This window comes from Epinephelus moara, chromosome 2, assembly GCF_006386435.1.
Source record: "Epinephelus moara isolate mb chromosome 2, YSFRI_EMoa_1.0, whole genome shotgun sequence".
In the NCBI taxonomy this organism is placed as follows: domain Eukaryota; kingdom Metazoa; phylum Chordata; class Actinopteri; order Perciformes; family Serranidae; genus Epinephelus; species Epinephelus moara.
This window is the reverse complement of record NC_065507.1, coordinates 22,651,956-22,672,047: the sequence shown is the minus strand read 5'-3', so window position 1 is coordinate 22,672,047 and position 20,092 is coordinate 22,651,956. Positions and strand designations below refer to the sequence as shown.

Sequence of the window (20,092 nt, the reverse complement as noted above, 5' to 3'; positions counted from 1 at the left end):
AAACTCTCAGGTATACTGAGAGCAAAGTTGTGTCAATTATTGTGAGTCATCCTGACATAGTTCAAATATTTGATGTTTGTCATTCTGTTAGTTTGCTTTGTGCCGTTGGATGGTGTCGTTACAGTGTGAACTACAGTTGTCTTACTCAAACTGCAGCACTTGATACAAGGAAAAACATTTTACTGAATTATTGTGATTTCCTTTAACTTTCCCTTCAACCCTGCGCTCTTTCTCAAACTGCTGGACTACCTTATAACGGTCTCACCTGCCTTTCACAGTTAAACAGAGTTCAGTTACCGAACCTTAGATGTCTTTAGATGGAGAGGATTTGTTATAAGCCACCCTGAGTTTTGGGTGTAGCAATCCTTTAACTGCCCAAAGCTCTCCTGCAGAGATGGTCTGAGCCCCGACTGTCCCTCTCCCTCTCTGTCTCTCTCTCTCTGGTCAGCCTGAGCGCTGAAATGCTGGTATGCAGGGAATGGCTCGGGCAGCGAGAGGAGGAGAGGAAGAAAGGAGGATGTAGAGTGATGAGCGCCACTGTATCTCCACAAGCCTTTTGATGTAGACCAGTTCACCCCCCTCTCCATCTCCCTGACCCCTCCCACCTCACCCCCTCACCCCCGCTCAGCTCAGGGACAGGGGCAGGAGAGGGACACGCAAACCAAACACAATGGGGCGACTGAGATCCTGGCTCATGTGCTGGGCAGCAGAGACATGAGAGCGTGTTGGCCGTGGTGATTTCTGTCCATGATGAAGCGCACAACACCGCGGGGGATATATGACTCTGATTCTTGGACTTAATGAGCGATCATTAAGTTCGGTGTTTGTGCGAGAATGCCAAAAAGGGGCTGTGAATTATTCAGATTTATTCATCAGTGGGGGTTTCATGGCAAACTGAGATAACAGAGGCTTCATGTTTTTGTGTCTGCAGTTGTTGCAAGAAGCCAAAGCCATTGTTTTATTCTGCTACAGTGACACACAGACAGACAGACAGGAGCACACACACACAAACAAACATGCACGCACATACCTGACCCCGGTGCTCCGAGAATCCCAGGGGGTCTTGTTAACGGTAGTGTGTGTGTGTGTCTGTCTGTGTGTATCTGTGTGTCCCTTCCACCCATCTTTAAACAGAGGGAGGGAACACAGAGAAAAGAAAGGGAGACAGATGAAAAGGAACACGGCAACAATGCAGAGAAGAGTTGATAACCAAAGAAAAAGAAATGACAGGGTTGTTACAGCTTGTTCTCTGATAGAGAAAGAAGGGAGGGAGGAGGAGGAGGAGGAGGAGGAGTACCCTTAGTGTCACCGTCCCCAGGGAAGAGAGAGTGAGAAATAAGAAGGGAGTGGTGGTGGTGACACAAAGGTGGAGTGAAGAAAGAAAGAAAGATGAGAAAGTTGAGAGATAAATAACATTAAGTGGCAGTAGTGTTGTGGTGTCTGCATGATTTGGATGGAAAAATTTGATCTGGCCTCTATTGGAGGTCAGACAGAGTTGTGGTGATCAAAGTTATGTCTTGTTAGGCTATCTATATCTTACTTTTAAGGAGAAGAGGTCTAAACTGACCGACAGAGTGAAGGGATTCTGGTTCTGTTCTCAGTTTACAGTTAGTGTTTGGTCCTATGCAGCCGTCTGTCATTAATAGTTTTGCTGAATTAGTTCCTTTAGAGTCACGTTCATTTTAAAAATGGTGGTTCTGCACAAAAATTGCCAAACCATCATCCCCAAAATGGCCTTTAATTTCCTGCAAAAGCTGGAGGTTTGTGTGTCCTTACAGTGGTCATCAGTTATTTCTGATTATGACCATTAACAATAAATGAAGAAGACATGGTGAACCTTCATCTTTGCTGTCTTCATATTTTTGTGGTCTAAATGTTTGATGTCAGGAACAATCTGACAACAATTGAGGAAGTTAGAAAAATAGTCTGTAGAAATATGCTCAATCGCTTTCTTGTGGAGAGTCAGATGAGAACATTGACACCACTCACATGTCTGTACAGTAAATATGGAGCTACAGCCAGGAGATGATCAGCGTAGCTTAGCATAAAGACTGGAAACTGGGGGAAACAGCTAGCCTGGCTCTGTTTAAAAAATCTCTCCACTAGCACGCCTAAAGCTCACTAATTACCATATTATATCTCATTTGTGGTACAAAAACCAGAGGGTAAAAACAACAATTTATAGTTGTGTCTGATATTTTCTTTAATCACTGCTGAAAGTCTTCACATCTGCCTCTCTGCAAGAAATCTCTGGTCTCGTCTAGCCTCTGTTACACATGCTTTCATTTTTCACTGAAGGCTTCTTTCATCTGTCTTTCTGAAATACTTCCTGTCCATTTTTGTAATTTAATTAGTATCTACAACCATGTGCGCGGGAACATATTTTTTCTGAAGGGTGCTGCGCAGTATAAACGCACCCACTTAGGTGAGACGGTTGCCAGCTGCAGGCAGCTGTTCTAGATCAATAAAAAACAAAGACAACATCGTCGACAATTCAAGCAGCAATGGTGCCACCAATCTGGTGGGTTTTTTAAGACATCGGTGACAATTCAAGCCATGATTGTGCCACCATAAGCAGTTACTTTAAGCTAGAACAATAAAGTACAAACGTTACACATCTGTGGTTTGCAGAAGTCTACATTTCGTACATTCATTCTGATGATTTGGTCGAGGAGCTACAGGACAGCTTCTCAGACGTACTCACATCAGTGGTTTCATTATTCCAAAGAATCTGCACTCTCTTGCCTCAGACACAATTCATCTTTGGACTGCATGTGCCAAAATTTCTAATATTTCCCTTTCAATGGTGGCGGACATCAGTGTTCTGCTGACTGAAACCACTCACTTCCCCGAGGCAGATCATAATGTTACGTCCGCTCATTATTAGCTCCCATAAAACTCCATCCCAATAGATATGCCCCCACAGTGGAAGTCCTTCCTGTCCAAGATATTTTATGGCTCTGAAAAGCAGCCCAAAAACTGTCCTGGCACATTTCTGGTCTGTCTTAGTCAGTTCAGTTCAGTTCAGTTGGCTGCTACCGCAAATTTCTCTTTGAGTTTAACGTGCTGCCCCTGACCCTTAAACTTTGACCTCATGTGATGACTTTTTCACATCAGATTGGAATGATTTATTCAGTTTCCACAATTTAAACATGTGTTTTCATGTATTTATATTTATGACAGACACCTCAGTATATCCCGTTGAAAATTCAAAACAATTGTTCAGATAGCCTGTGAGATATTGGTAAAATAGCCAATCATTTACAGACTGTGTTGTTCCACCCCTTGTTAATAGGGGGTACTGTAGCACCCTCAGCACCAAGCTTGCCGCACCCATGTCTACAACTTTCCTAACCAGCAAAACTCAAACACGTCCTCATTTTAAAAGCCACACCATCTTTAACTTAGCAACAATCTCAGTGAGCTGCAGCCTCTGCTTCCTCCACCATGAGGCCACCTGACTTTAAAGGCCCACTGTGAAGGATTTAGGGGGGTGTATTGGCAGAAATTTAATTTAAGATAATAAGTATGTTTTCTCAGTGTAGATTCACATGAAAATAAGAATTGTTGTGTTTTCATTACCTTAGAATGAGCTGTTTAAATCTACATATGGAGCGGATTCCCCTCCACAGAGTTCGTTATGTTGCACTGTCATGTTTCTACAGTAGCCCAGAACAGAAAAACCAAACACTGGCTCTTGATAGGGCCATTCATGTATTCACGTCAGCCATCATAGTTCTCCTACAAGCTTGGCATACAGGAGAGGTTTCAATTTGCAACCTCATCCACTGGATGCCACTAAATCCAACACACTAGGCCTTTAAAGCGTGCAGCGTGCAGCAGGCAGCATGCTGTGACCTGAATGTTCACACAAATTTAAATTACCCTACCTGTTGACTTTCTGCATACTGCTGTAAAGCATTAGCCTGAGTGTCAGACTGAAGCTCCCAGAACCTTCAGTCTGACATCGCCTCCATTGAAGGCGATTTACAAGGGGGAGGGAATTTGATTTTTCCCTAACCAATCACTAGAGATCAACGACTCACCCAGAATCTGACATCATTAGTATCCATACCTCGGGGGTGCCGAAAACAAGCGCGCATTGCCCGTTTAAAATGTCTCCATCGTCGTGCACGCCCAGCTGCATCGCCATTAAATCCAGTTTAGCAGCTTCCTTAATTTGGTCCTCCATTAACGCGAGCAGTGGCGAAATACCTCGATAGCATCGTTAATGTGGTCTGTAGGATCTGTAGCGGTCGCCATTGTTGCTATCCTCACCAGTTACTCACCGGAGCACAGCTTGACATCAGCGTGGCGTTGATTGGCTAATCGCTAGACCCGCCCCCACCCCCGGCGTTCATTGGTCCGTCCATCGTTTGGACGAGATAAATCGCAAAGTCATTGCAGTATGCCAGACCAGAGATGCAAGCCTACTCAGTTGAGTGGGCGGGGTCTATGGTCTGGAACCAGGCTAGTAAAGCATATAACTGCTCATCTTTCCATGCACTGTGCCTGTTTAGTAACCAGCAATGTTAACTCTCTCTTTCCCACCCTTCTCCTCTCTCTGGACTCAGGCTGTGTGTGCAGTCGGGATGTTTGAGCTTCAGATCCATCACTTCCAAAACCCGCTTGGACTTCTGCAGACTGGAGACTGCTGCGACCTCCAGGCCAGTGGGGGGCAGCGCTGCTCTGCCAGGGACCAATGTGACACTTTCTTCCAAGCCTGCCTTAAGGAGTACCAGGCCCGGGTTGTCCCAACCGGAGCCTGCACCTTCGGATCGGGCAGCACAGGGATCCTGGGTGGAAACTCCCAGTCGCTTCGCCACCGAGGACACGATGCAGGAGGAGGAGGAGGAGGAGAGGATGGGACTAATGGACACATTGTCATTCCCTTCAAATACGCATGGCCAGTAAGTACAGGGGCAATGCTGGTGATCAGTATGGTTACCAAGGGAACAGGCTAAGCTTCAAGTACAACAATACACTCAAACTGAGGCTAGAGTGGAATAACAATGATGAGTTCAGAGTCACATGCTTTTACACCTTTTCTCTCCTCTTGTGTGCGGCTGAAAGTACTGGAGGGCTGGCCGACAAATTAAACACAATAACAAAAACCCCTTTTAAAAAAATACTACATGGTATAATTTTATAATCACACTATCTGTTTAGGTATGGGGATATCCCCCTGTTAAACTAACTAGTTGATGTACATCACAGTGAATTTCAGTAATAATTTATGGAGACATTTTATTTTTAAGTGACTGCTTTGATTCGTAGTGTTAATTCAGACAATGAAATTATAGCATAGGTGGGACAACTTGCCCTAAACAAAGAGTAACTTCACAAAGAGTCAATACAATTTGTCCCAATCCTACTGGGGAGAAAACAGAGGCACTATTTCACACAGCATTCACCATATATTTAACGAGGCTGGCTATGTTTTAAACGCATAGTTTGTAACCAAGAACTGAAATTTTACTTTGACCAAAACTTTGATTAACAACCAAATACCCTTAAATCTAAATACATTCCCAACTTCAGCTGTACTTTGTGTTTAGTGTTAATAAGCAAATATCAACACACGTTAACTAAGATGGTGGTAAATATTATGAGCTACATGTTAGCATCCTAACTATAGTGTCACCTCACGTGGTCTTTGTCTCAGCTAGGAAGTTGCCCCTGAACAACCTGAATTTATCATTCAAAAAGAGAAACCGTAAGACGGACAGGACAGATTTAGGACGCTAGTTAACCAATTAGCACATTAACAACACAAGCCGACGTTGAAAGAACAAAGAATGTTTACTGTAAACTAGCGAAAAATTACGATTACAAACTTTTTCTGCTAAAGAAATCTAAGGCTAAAACAACAACTTTCTTTTGACCTCACCCCCTCTTGACTTAAGTCATCTGTTTGCTTTCCTCACTTCTCTTTCTCTTCCTGTCCACTGAACAAAACTGCCACAGCACCTGGCCTGGTCAGACCCCGATTTAACATGCCGAATTGGCCAAAAATAAGCCGACAAGGGCAGACTAGTGCCAACAGTGAAGGACGCACCACAAAAACAAGAGCAACAGACACTCATCTGCGGCCCAACATTAACCAATGGACAACCACCGGCTTGGTGTGTCAGGGACTATAGCATATAGCTCAAGGCAACACTGTGCCATTACAATGATGCATTTTCATATCGTTGGTCTCTAAAACCCTTCAAATTAAACAATTTGAGAAGGGAAACTATCTTTTTTTTACACTGAGGCCAGACCTGTTATCAGGTAGACTTTAATATAAAATGTCAGAAGCCATAAAGGTTGGAAACTGTTTCGACAATCACATACAGCAATAGATGATAAAAGACATTACGCCACAACTATATTGTAGAGTCTCATTTATAGTTTGATACTCACTATGTGCTACTACACAATAATGTTTCTCCCTCCTTCCACAGAGTCACATCTTTTCTTTCCTCTGCACCTTTCTGCCCTCTTTCTCCCTCCTTTCCTCCATCCATCCTGAACTTTCTGCACTCAAACTTTTGGTCTTTTCGTTTCCTCCTTCGGGGCGTATCGAACAACCTGCGTCTTGATCACACATCACGCTGCCGGCTGCTCCATCTTGCGTCCTCATTAAAGAGCAGACCAATTAATCTGCCATTAACACAACAGTGGGCGAGTGTGGCCGAGGAGGAGATATCGATTATTCAATCCACCTTACTCTTTCCTCCTCCATTCCTCCCTCTCTCTCCCTTTCTTTATTTCTTTTCCAATTATGTAGAAAAAAACTGAAAAAAACCCCTCAAAGATTAGTAAGCAGGATTAAAGGAGTTTTTCCCCCTCACCACACAAATTAATGTGCGTTAGCCCCTATAATTGACTATCTGTCTACTATGCATCGTGCTTTACTCTTAAATATGTATAATTAACACACATTATGATGCATTAGATTGGAAATCATCAGTCGAGTAAGTATTTTGATAATCTTTTAAGGTTTAGGCAAAAACGCCCCACTTTTAGTTCAGTGTCACACGTGTTTGAGACGAAATGATCATACAACTGGATAAATGAGACTTGGATTATCAGTTGTGTAAGAGTTTGTAAATGGATCTTTTGGTATAGTTTCACTGTTGTTAGCAACGTACCCTCATACAACAGTTCATATGATATCCTATGAAAATGGACACTAAATGGTTCATATGATATCCTACGAATTGGCGCCCCATGAATGGCTTACGTACTCAACGTAAAGTTATGCACTTTCAGAGGTTAGGTTTAGGAGAGTAAAGTTACTGTAATTAGGTTCAGGAAAAGAAACATGGTGACGACGTACCTTAAAATGACTCAAAGTCCACTCAAAGTCTGGTTCCGAACACCAGTCTCCTTTGGAAGGTCACGGGGGAATGTCTTTATGATCCATTCATGGCCCCAACCTTCTTCCCTGTGGGACCTCTTCCTGCTTTATTCTTTACTCCCATCAGTGCATTGGTCACATGATCACAGCCTTCCAAAATAGGTGGGCTATGCACGGATTACTGGCTCATCATTATGCTGAAATGATTTACAAATGGTTATTATGTGGGTGAATTGCGATCAAAATAAGGTGCGACCCTAATATGTGTATCCCATCATTTCACACGCCTTGGGGTTTCTTTGAGCCCTGAAATACCCACAAGGTCAGGAAAGTGAGAAGCAGTAACAAATATACTCTTAAAGCAGAGCTCTTAAAGTCTAAAAATCCATCAGTCCATCCCTCCATCATCACACATTAGTCGCGTCTTTCCTTGAGTCTTTATTTCAGCAATTAATGCGTGTTTATCAATAAAACCAGAGTTAGAGAAAATCCCTTTAAGAGCGGCTTGGCAAGGACACCAAGGAGTGAGCCACGATTTTTCAAGGGATTGCAGAGGTTTTGATGGTTTCTTCGTTTTTCCTCCTGCGGTCTTTTCTTCCTTTCTTTTAGCCTTTGATCGCTCTCGGCATGGCTGCCGCCTGTCTCATAATGAAAGGATAACAGAAATGGCAACAGAAGACCTTATGGCTATAATTTGATTAATTTCGTGTTGTAATAATGTTTCTAATATGACACAAAACCCAGGTGAAGCTCCAGCGTGACACACACACACACCTTATGTATCCACGCTGACCTGAGCACACACTCACAAGAATGTAACATGCAGTTGGCTTAGGTTTCTTCTTGATTAGTATCAGCCCATTTACCTGTGAGACTCTCTGTCCCAGAGCCAATTATCTTCCCTTATCTGTGTACAGTTTGCTTTTGTGTGCGCTTCTGTGTGTGCTGTGTATGCAATGCGTGTGTGTGTCACACTTTTTCCTCCTGTGTGTTGGGGAGGTGTGTGATTGGCAGGTACAGGAGTGTGAGAAAGTTCTCCGTCAGAAAGCCTACCTGGATCAGTTTCAGGGCTGGGCTGCAGGGAGAGAGGGAGGGAGCTGGGACACACAGTGGCAGCGTCAGTGCATTTGGGGCTGAAAGGCTCGCTTTATCTGGCCATCTCTGGGAGGTGGAGGAGGGGGAGGGAGGGAGAGAGGGAGAGTGATCCCCCTGCCCCAGGTGAGGGGATGAACAGGTGAGCGTAGTCATTATGAGGAAAGGTGAGCTCTCTCTGTCCCCTGCCCTCCCTCGCTTGGTCTTTCTTTCTTTCTCCCGCTAATCTCCTCGGGGAGATGTGTGCAGTCGAATGTGTGTGTTTCTGTGTTTGCTTATGAATGCGAACAAAGTTGTAATTTGTTGTGTTGTGTTTGTTTTGCGTATAATGTTATCAAGATTGCAGGGAGGGGGTTTCATCCCTGTAAGTCTGTGCAGTGATTGCTCTGGTTAAAGCTCCGGCCGTCTGCTGATGTCTCACTTTTTTTAAACGACTGATTTTATCCAAGTTTCCGTGACATCTAGTACAGATAAAATAGGATTAAATACCAAACAAAAGATCCAGGACCTTGTCTAAGACAACAGGGGAAGGACAGGAGGAGCAAAGGAGCGTTGTACTAATGACAGATAATGGTACTAATTTGTGCATGTAGAAGTACTTTATTTTGAAAATTAGAAATGTATAGAGCTGGGAATTGGTAAGATTTTGTTGACACCAGTGCCATTATTGAATCTGCTCATTGGTCCGACTCTTTATCGATTCCCTTATTAACTCCTGATCAATTTTCTGTGTGGGAAAACAGTAGCCCCAGAAAGGTTTTTCAGCATCTGAACACAGTGATGAAACTGAGTAGAGAAAAGGCATGCATGTGATATTTAGGATATTTACCCTCAGTTATGGATGTGCTAATTGGTTGGAAAGCAGTGGCACTCATGTGTAGAGAGTCAAATACATGCCATTCCTGGTCTTTAGGCTCATGTTGTGGAGAAAGATGTTTCAGCATATTGCTAGTGTTTCCGTCCTCACTTGTTTTATAATTTTACAGGCTGTTGTCATCTGTCATCTGTGAAATGAAGCCACACTCATTTTTCTTCCTCTCCATCACGACTACTTCTTGTTAGACATGTTAGATGTTGTATGAGAAGATTGGCACCACTCTCATGTCTGTGCATCTAGTATGAAGCTACAGCCTGCAGCTAAGAAAAAGCTTACATAGCTCTGTCCAAGGTTTAAACATTCGCCACACAAACTAACATGTTTTGGGCTACTTTGTCTGTTTGATCCATAAAAAACACATGTAAAAACAATTTGGAACAATTCATGAAGTCATGTCTTCCCTGACACATAGGCCGAGCTCCCAACCCAGTCGCCAGAAAAAAATGTTGGCATTGAACATTTCTCCAAACCACAGATACGTTACATTTAAATGCTTTGTATGTATCATATCATTGTTTGTAAACTTTCATTTTACGAAAACCATGAGCACCAGGGAAGACCGTAATTCATTTAGATTTACTGGCATGACGATAAAAGAAATGGCGACTCCCTTCCTCTGAATCTGATTAATTCCTCGATTACCTGGCAAGTTATTTATACTCTGTTAGTCCGTAAGGTTCCACTGATCAAAAGAATCAAAGGGGTTTTTCATAAAAATGAATCCAAGTTGTCAATATTGTTTTGACAGGATAAAGTGGTGTTGGGTTGGCATGTTGGGTGCCGTTATCCTCAAGGCAAGCACTGTAAAAAGTGCCATAACACTCCCTCTCTCTGATCCCGTCTGTCAGAGCTAGGCTATTTTTTATTCAAGTATCATTCATACTATTTCAAATAAACAATCTGATTGTCTTTTCCCATCTTTGCTAAGCAACAGTTTTGCGTAAAAAGAATGTAAGGCCTCTCCAATATAGACGCCTGTCCCAAATATAAGCTTCAGTGCTTTAAGCAAATAATAGCCTGGGCTACTAATTGAAGTTTTACAGTAGTATATGAGCCATTTATGTCAGCGGGAGGTGAAGAGGATGGTGGATGATGTGTCACCTAGCCAAGGTGCCTGCCAGGCTGTAGACCATTGTTTGAGACCAACCGAAAAAATAAAAACAAAAAACGTTTTATTCAGTAAGTCACTGCTTTATTCGCAGCAGCTTATTAGGCGCTAAATGTGGGTATTTTGTGGCACTACAAAACAGGCCCAAAAAGCAGTTGTTTTTTATTGCGACACCGCTGCTTTTCCAGCCATTATTGCACTCTCCAAATGGGGCATTTTACACCAGATCTCTACCTTTTTTAAGATGAATTTTTAGACTTTGTTGGCCCTTATTAGATTAGAATGGGACAACATGCAGTAAGGGGCCACAGTACAGACTCAAACAGTGCCGCAACTGAAACACTAAGGCCCCCCCCGCAGCTAACCTGAGTGACTGTGCTGCACATTATCCACAGTGTTTCTGAAATGTGAAGTTTTAACGTGTACGGTACATAAAAATGTGCACATGTAACATATCTGTGGTTTGCAGAAACGTCCAATGTCAACATATTTTTGTGGTGATTGGGTTGGGAGTTAGGCCTTTGTGTCAGGGAAGACATGCTCGGGAGGGTGTTTTTGTCACTGCCTCTAAACCACATATTGTCATCTTTAGATTTCTGTTTGTGCACAGAATAAACAAAAAGATACATCGTGTTAATTAAGCTTTGTGGGTGCTGGTGGGTGTCTTTGTGCTCAGCTCGAGCTCCGCACTTAAATGCAGGTAAATCATGCTGTCAATGGATTCATATGAAAACTAGAATGACAGAGGATATTTCACCATGTCTCTGCTGCTTTCCTTGTCCAGATTTTTGCTTTGCCTCCTGGTCATCACTAATCTTGTGGATTGTCTTAGGGACATGGCTTCATTTTGACCCCAGCGTTAGAATTGCAGACACTCAGCGGTCTGGGATGTTTTAGCTGCGGCGCCTCTGCTGAGATGGGAAAAGTTCAAAGACTTCATAAATGCGAGGTCATTTCTTTAAGCCGTCTCTCTGTTGGTGGTTTCACTGTTGAATCTGTTTGGATGACGATGGGAAACAGAGCGAATTGCCCACAGAGAGTTTGTCCCTGATGAATCTGTCTGTCTGATGTAAGTGGGAACAAGTCAGTGAATGGATCAGGAGGATGAATGAAAAGCTAAAGAGACGGCAAACCTGGCAGGTACCCAAAAGTAAAGATCAGGTGGTGCTTATTCCTCTATATGTATAGATACACCATAATGCTGCTGCTTACCAGACATTGTGGGAACTGAATCTGATGTTTCCTGACCTTTGTCGCCCAGAAGTATTTCATCAGGGTCTGGTTAAGGTCTACTCTTTTGTGAAAACGACCTGTGACAAATGACAATATGACAGGTGCTATAGAAATACTGTTAACGTGAAGTGAATGGAGTGAAGTCCCCACCGTTTATAATCCTCATGTCAAGTGTTAAAGCTCATTCATGGTCAGGTTCGCTGCCAGAGGCCATAGCTGACTGTTCCTGGGAAAGACTCACATTGCCTTGTCTCTTGTCACTCCTGTTTAATGTATCGTGTATGTTTGCATAGATATGACTCTGATATATATGTTTTATTATCACAAACTGAGCAAAATGCTAATCCAGGAAGCACATTCAGAGCAGGAGGAAGAGAAACACAGTCCATAGACAACTCATTTTGCTCTGATGTTTAGTATCCATACTCAAAGAGGAGTGAGAGCCAGAATACTCAGATTCTTTTTTCTGAAATGTTTGTGTTAGTGCTACATAATAATAGGTTCATGTGTCCTGGTGGCCAAGTAAGGGTGTTACTACAGTTAACTGTAAACGTCTCCAGTTTAGGGAGAGCGGGGCCTGTGGGGACGATGCCTTTAGTTTTTAGCAAGTCAGAGAGTAGCTATGCCTGTGTCATTCACCTCTTGCTTAGCCACTCCCTCTTTACTTTCATCATCAAAATGGAGATCTTCTGACTATTCCTCATATTTTATTCACAGTTCTAATATTTATAGCGTGTAAGCAAACTATTGTCTTCTAACCATACTGTTTTTAGTTATGCCACAGACAAAATTGTTTATAGTTCCTACCTTGTTACAGATCAACAAAAACATATACTTTAACAGCTCCACCTTTTAGTACCAGATCTGTGTGCTAGGCACCCCAAAAGAGGGGTGACCAAAAATAGGGACCATCCACAACATTTCACAGTGGAACAGAAAACCGGGCTTAACACCTGGTATTAACATGCGTCTCAAGTGATCTGATCACAGGTGGATAGAGCTATATACACATTGTGATGTGATTACTCAAACCACTTGGGGAGATGGTCAGGGACGCATTTGACCACATATCTTTTGTAGTATAAACACTAACGCTGTCCTGATATTCCTGACAAGGACAACGTCATCGGTGCAAAATGGGGTAGCTGTTTTGGGGACAGCATGCTAATGCTCTATAACTGTGTGACCATCCATTGTTTTGCCTTATGGAAACATGTTGAATTCTGCTGACAGCGATATCGCCAGCTGTGTTGACACAACTGCTAACATGAGTAGCAAGCATGCTGCAGTGCAGCTAGCAGAAGTGTAGACATAATAACTGTGCACGGGGCAGAAACAAAATCTGAACACAAGTGATCAGCTGGAGATGCATGGATATAGATAGATAGATAGATAGATAGATAGATAGATAGATAGATAGATAGATAGGAAGACTCCATATCTCGGTAATTTATAACAACAAACAAACAAAAAAACAAGTGACATTATAAATACCTTGAAATACTTGAGTAAATGTACTTTTCCATCACTGGCTGGAATTTTTCGCATGTCTGTGTCTGTCTGTCTATACTGACAATGAGTCAGTGAAGACAATAATGCAACAAAGACAACTTAAAATAAAAGCTGCAACCCATAATATTAAACTCAAATTAAACTCCACAAATAGTGGCTTTTCAAGAAAAAGTGGTCAGTTTTCACTGGAAGCACTTAACTGTTTTACCAAAGAAATACAATATAGCAATAGATAAGTGAAGATAATTGTTCAGAGCGAGGTCTGCAGAGTATCCACAATAATCGTGACATTGTTTCTGAAAAGGCGTATTGTTGTCGGGTTTCTTCAAGTGTCGTTTGTTGAAGCTTTGAACACCACAAATTACATTCCTCTGACTCGTATTGGCAGACGTGTTAGAGGCAGATAACTGAAAACCTCGACACATAAAATCTAAATCAAGCAGTGCGTGGCTCCGCAGCAGGAGGAGTGAATGAAATCTTTTTTTTTTTTCTTGTAATTTCGTAGAAGCTATCTACACTTGCATTTAGGTTAACAAAGCACTTCCTCCTCAGTGAAATTCTTTCAGTCACCCTCTCTTCGCAGAGCTCCGGGTTCAACATGCAAAGTGCGGCCGTCATGCAAATATGTTCAGGTCTAGCTGCTGTGAGCCTCCCATCAGTCTCTGTCTGCTCTACTGTTATTCTACTGCCTTTATCTTTCTTTTTTATTATGTAGAAAAGCTGAAGTGACCTCATTAAAACTAAACAATGGTGGAGGAAGTGCCCAGAGCCTTCATTTCAGTAAAAGCACCAATACAACAATATAAAAATTTCAAGTAAAAGCACAGAAGTATCATCAGGATCATATACTTATAGTATCAAACTTAAACTTGCCTCTGTGGCTGATATATTATTATATATTATGAGATAGTTGATACTCATGCATCAGTGGATATATAGAGTATTTTATTTCTGTAGGCGGTTGAGGTGGAGCATTTTTAATTACTTTACATGGTTCAGTGGTTCAGTCCAGAGTGTCAAAAGATAAATCTGAGGGGGCCTGAGAAGATTAAGTTCTTCTTTATATTCATTTTTTAGTCTTTGCTGTTTGTATTAAAAAAAAAATTGAATATTTTTTCTTAATTAGGCCTCAGTGATTTGTAATTAAACCATCTGAGATGTTCAGAGGGTAAAATGTCTCTTTGGTGAAACTACAAACAATTCATTAACATCTGGACTATGACAATAGCCCCCGAGTGCACACACTCAGAGCTAATGTGCAAGTTAGTGAGCTTTAGGTATGCAAGTTGAAGGATTTTGTTACCTTTGAACAGACCTGGGCTCCCCTGGTTCCAGCCTTTATGCTAAGCCAGAGATTGCCAGTAGGGCCACTACATCCACGCCAGTGTGATTTTAGATAGTATGCTGGCATCTTGGAAGCAAAAGAAGCACGACGGGTGTGATGTGTAACACAACAGTGTCTGGTTTTATCTGTAACATACACATTGGCAAAGCTTTTTAAACAATAACTTTGGCATAACATGGCAATAACATCATTTAGCATCCCTGTTACATGGCGGTTGATCTCGTCCTCCACTCGGTTGCTAAGGAGCTCCTGGACCTTATTGTCTGGCCATTTTGCAGACATTTTTGGCTGCTGTTCTTCTTTGAGTTAGCTGCTAACAGCTGCCAGCTACTTTTAAATCTCCCAGTGTTGGATTGCAAACATAACACGTTTTCATAACGTCACACCTGTCCCATTCATGCTCCCATCCTGCCGACTCTCCCTTCTATACACTCATTGATTCTGCACTGTTATGGCCTTCACTCCCACTTTAAAGGCAAGACAACTCTGCCCCCCCCTTTACACGACCGTACCGTTTATAAAGAATGGTGAGGCTGTGCCACCTTCTCACCTTGAACAGGAGTGTAAAGGGGGCTTCGGCTAACTGTCTGCTGGCTGTAGCTTAATATTTAGCATACACACATGAGAGTGGTGTCAATCTTATCATCTAACTCTCGGCAACAAAGCAAATAAGTGTACTTCCCAAAGTGTCAAACTTTTATTTAATATCCCTCACTGAAATTAAGTGATGTAGAAGTATGAAGTAGCATAAAATGAAAATACTCAAGTACCTCTGAATTTCACTTCAAGGTGGAGTCAGTGATTCTGGAGAAAGATTTTCCCTGTGGAGTTCAGCATGTTAGCATGAGCCAGGTTTACCGTCCCTCTTGCTCCCTTTGCCTTTCTTAATGTATCCAAGGCTTTTCCCCTGTCCTGTGCTCGAGCACGGCATGACAGAGTTGTTTGTTTCTGATTTACAGAGCCAGGGCTGTGTATGAACATCAGATTTTCTTTTCCGCACACATACAGAACAGACAGTGGGCAGGCTGTGAGGAGATGTTCACTGAATTTGACACAAAGTGTAGTGGATTAAAATCTCTGACTGCACATTTAAATACTGGATTGAGTAACTTCTGATCACTGAAACAGATCACAGGAGACTCTATTCCATCATATAGGCAAGGACACACACACACACTCTGACACACACATGTGGTTGTAACCTGTGCATTCCTGCTGTGTGGGAGCCGAACAGGGGGAAGTCAGTGAAGAGAAACGAAAGGAGAGGAGAATAGTTGGAGCTTTCTTTCTCTCCCGAGTCTCTCTTTCACTCTTTCTCCTGCTGTCGTTTGTTCCTCTCCTCTCTTTTGTCCCCTAATTGACTCTCCTATGCAGCCTTGCATACCTGCATGTACGCTGATACTGTTGTGCACATCGTTTGTACACACAAACCTGCAGGCTTGCACATAGACACACACACACACTTTGTGACTCACCCAAACACAGATCACAAATTCATCAGCCAACACACACAAAAAACACAACGGAGGTTAATTCCATCGGGATGTGGAGCTTGTGTTTTTTAGAGATAAGTTAATAACTCGGGGGTAAACGTCTCAAGGGAAGCGTGTTTTAATGATTTCATTTGTGTGCAAATTGGATTGAGGGTAGGAGTCTCTTTATTAGGAGAGAAAAGAAGCAAAGGAAGCTTGATTTACATGATCGCAGTGAAATTACAGTCTGTGGATGTCATTGTGTGTCATTGAATGCAGATCAAAGGTGTACAATCGTTTGTACCCAGGTGTAATCACAGCAAATAGTTGACTGTCTGTGCCATCGATCTCTTTCTCTTCTGTCATATCTCCTCACCCTCCTTCCTCTACTGTCTCCCACACACACCCTCCAACACTCTCTGTCTCTCTCATTGTAAACCTTTTGTTCTCAGTGTCACTGCCCTCCAGTGATGTTCAGCCACATCACGTCCCGGTGGATTACACAGAGCAGGCAGAGATACAGTAAAGCTGTCATAAATCCTCCCTCTTCTCTCCGCGGCGTCTTGTGTTGCCCGAAGCTTGACGGGAGCAACCACAAACATTTTTTGAGCCATCACATTGTGAAACATATTCTGACCAGAGTCCTCAGTAATGATCCCAACCCAGTCCCACGATGCCTCTCCAGCTCTGGTCTGTCATTCCCGTCCACTGAGATACACATTGTCCTCACTTACTGTATACTTAACTTACATAGTGTGTCTCATTATCACATTATAATCCTGCGCTCTTGTTTCCGTCCGTTTGATGGGTTTATGATTCCCACTTCACTCCACCCGTCATAACAGGAAAGCCATTTAATCCTCTATATGTTGCTGACTTTATGTAAATAATCCATCCATCCATCCATCCATCCATCCATCCATCCATCCACCCAGCCAGCCAGCCAGCCAGCCAGCCAGCCAGCCATCCATCCAGCCAGCCAGCCATCCATCCATCCATCCATCCATCCATCTAAACTGGGTGGTGTTTGCATGCACATAACTTTCATTCCACTATTGTTCTTCAATATTTCTGACTATTTTTCTCCCACCTAAGTTTAGGGGAGTTGTCGTGGGATATTGACCACCACATTTCTTATAGCAGAAGTGTTGTAGCAACCCAGTGTCACTCCCAACTCATCAAATACTGACATTTGGTCAGTTCCCCTTGGCGTCTGGCACTGGTTATCCGCTGCGTGCTCCACCGTCCGTCAACACCTACTGGCTGCGTTTGCTGTGCGCAGCGGTGCAGCTCCGCTGGAAGACATCGCGGTGCACCTCCATGATTAATATCTCCTCATCCATGGTGTCAACGGGGTGAAATGCCTTTAGTGGCGGCATGAGATGCTCTGGGTGGCAGCATTTTTTTACACTCTGAGCAACTAACATAGAATAAAGAGCGAGACAGTCTGCATACGGCAGCTGGGAGGAGAGGTGGATGGGTCAAACTCCGGGCTTTCACCCAGGAGCCCGCTGTTTATGTACCATGTGAAACCAAAATTCTATCCTGTTATTCAGATAACAATGTAGTGCACTAGTATGTGTAGCATACCACGCTAGTCATGTATGCGATTTGACATATGTGACGTGATGTTACAATATGGCTGTAACAAGTGTACTGATTTTAATCCAAACCTACATGAGAGTCTGCATGCTGGAGGGGTACCTAGAGTGTCATAGTTTGACGTGTAGAGCCACTGCCATTGACCAAGCGTCAGTATTTGACAAGTTGGGAGAGAGAATGTGTTGGTTTTGTTCGTACAGTGGCCATCAAGGGTGAACACGTTATGACGGTCCAAAACATTTCTATCAGGTAAAATGTGCTGCAGCTTCAGAAGCAATTACAATTAAAAAAAACATACGAAAATCCAAAATAAATACAATAGAAACATGCTGCAAATTAACAAAAACAAACAAACAAAAATCAGCAAACATGCGGCAAATACAGAAATAATTTAAAGTAAAAAAACAAATGTAATAGAAAAAATGCTGTCCATCCAGTCACCACAATGGAAGTCCACCAGACCTATGGGGGCTACATAAATCTGTTGTTCTTCCATAACATATAAAGACAAAGGCCAAGTGCAAAAAAGAATACGTATCAAAAACAAACACTTTCTGGTCTGGTCGTCTCTCTCTCTCGGGACAAATATCAAGCTGCTTTACTTGACTTTGCATTGTGTCTGTATTGGCAGGGTTTGCTGTTTGTGTATTTGTTTTGACTTTCTGCAGCACATCTTTTAATTTGCAGCACATTTCTGTCATTGCTGAAGCTTTAGCATGTCTCTCCGAATGGAAATTTGACCTTTTGTGTCGGCCATTGTAGGTTTGGATTTCAGGGCCACAAGGAGGCAGTGCCTGAGCTGGAGATGTTTCCAGAAATGTGAAATTTGCTTGATTGTATGAGATCCCTTAAATATAGGTTCCTCCCTTGTCCCACTGGTCACTTTACTCATTTTTCTATTTACTTGGGGAGATTTGTTTGTCAAGACTTAAGAAATCTGAGCACACATACACACACACACACACACACACACACTGTTAACACATTATTTTGCAGACACACACCACTCCCTGACTTCTCTCCCTGTAAGTGCAGCCGTGGATGTGAAGCATCCAGACAAGGTAATTTCCTGCGGAAGTCAGAGACGAGGAGGAGGAGGGGGGGTTAGGAGGGGATGAGGGCAGCCGGTCTGGGTTGCGATGGGTGATTAGAGGGAGGGGTGGAAGTTGGTACAAAGAGTTGAGATTAATGAACAAAAGGGTAAAGTTGATGTAAGCGCTGTGTAGGGGAGTGAAGAAGAAGGAAGTGAGAGTTGGGTGGTCAGCGGATGATCTCAGTGTGGGGCACAGGTGTTTTGGGTGGGGGTGCAGATGTAGACGGAGGTGCGTGTGTGTCATAACGGCTTACTCACCCTACTGAGACAGTCATAAGCAGCAGGAGGTAAAGGAGGGGAGAGATGGCTGGGAGAACAGGATGGAGATGGGGCAGGGCGACATGGAGGATGAGGGCACGTCATGTCAAGAGGCCTCTGTTGTTCCACAGCTTTTGAAGCAGCCGCATAGTTCAGTTTAAGTCAATTAACTCTGCAGGAATGTGACTGTCGGACAGACAGAGAGAGAGCGAGGACATAGAGAGGGACAGACAGTGGGGGGAAAACAACTAAGTACATTTATTCAAGTACAGTTTTAGGTACTTTACACAAGTATTTCCATTACATGCGGATACATTTCAGAGGGAAATATTGCACCTTTTAGTGCACTACATAATCTTTATGGGCTGTTTTTGGGGTTGTTGCAGAAAGAACTATACTACACTAACGTTATCACTAACCATGCACCTTTAGTCTAACTCACCTTGATTCTTTAAGCAATAGATCTGATGCGACAGTTTCTGTCTTGATAATTTGTCTCATCTGCTGAAAACACTTCTCAGCCATTCTTCCGGCATTTTTGGGGGTAGAGAAGTGTTTGTTAATTGATGTTGTTGGTGTCCCACTACAACAGTATACCCCTGCTGTCGTGCAGAACATCAGGGACTTGCCCTGCACAGTCTTAAGCAGTTATTCTGGTTGATAGATGTGTTTTATTTGTGCGCACATGTCTGCATCTTCATAACCAGAAACAAGGAAGTGAGTTAAGTGACATTGTTTGAGGGGACTGCAGTGACTGATGAAACTCGTGGGAAACTACCACGACTGGTCAAATGCAGAAAAAGTGCGGTGATTGGACAAAATTATAAGATCACGCAAAACTCACAGGGATTGGTTGAATTTGCGTTATGTGCTGCGATCACAACATTGCAACATCCTGAAGGGGCTGATTTACCTGACAGCTGGTTACTTTACAGATTAAGATTGAAAAACATGATTTTCTGAATACGTTTTCATATATATATATACAGTCAGGTCCATAATTATTTGGACAATGATACAGTTGTCGTCATTTTGGCTCTGTACACCACCACAATGGGTTTTAAATGAAACAATGAATACCTGCTTAAAGTGCAGACTCTCAGCTTTCATTTAAGGCTTTTTTCAAAAATGTAGTATGAACCGTGTAGGAAT

At 42.8% G+C, this 20,092-nt stretch overlaps 1 protein-coding gene across 1 annotated transcript in view; it reads left to right on the top strand.

Moving 5' to 3' along the window:
• LOC126382770 (protein jagged-1b) overlaps nt 1–20,092 on the top strand; it is a 67,630-nt gene that overhangs the window by 4,117 nt on the left and 43,421 nt on the right. The window contains exon 2 of the mRNA XM_050032837.1: nt 4,575–4,910. Within this exon, the coding sequence (XP_049888794.1) occupies nt 4,575–4,910 (336 nt within the window). The remainder of the gene's footprint in view (nt 1–4,574; nt 4,911–20,092) is intronic.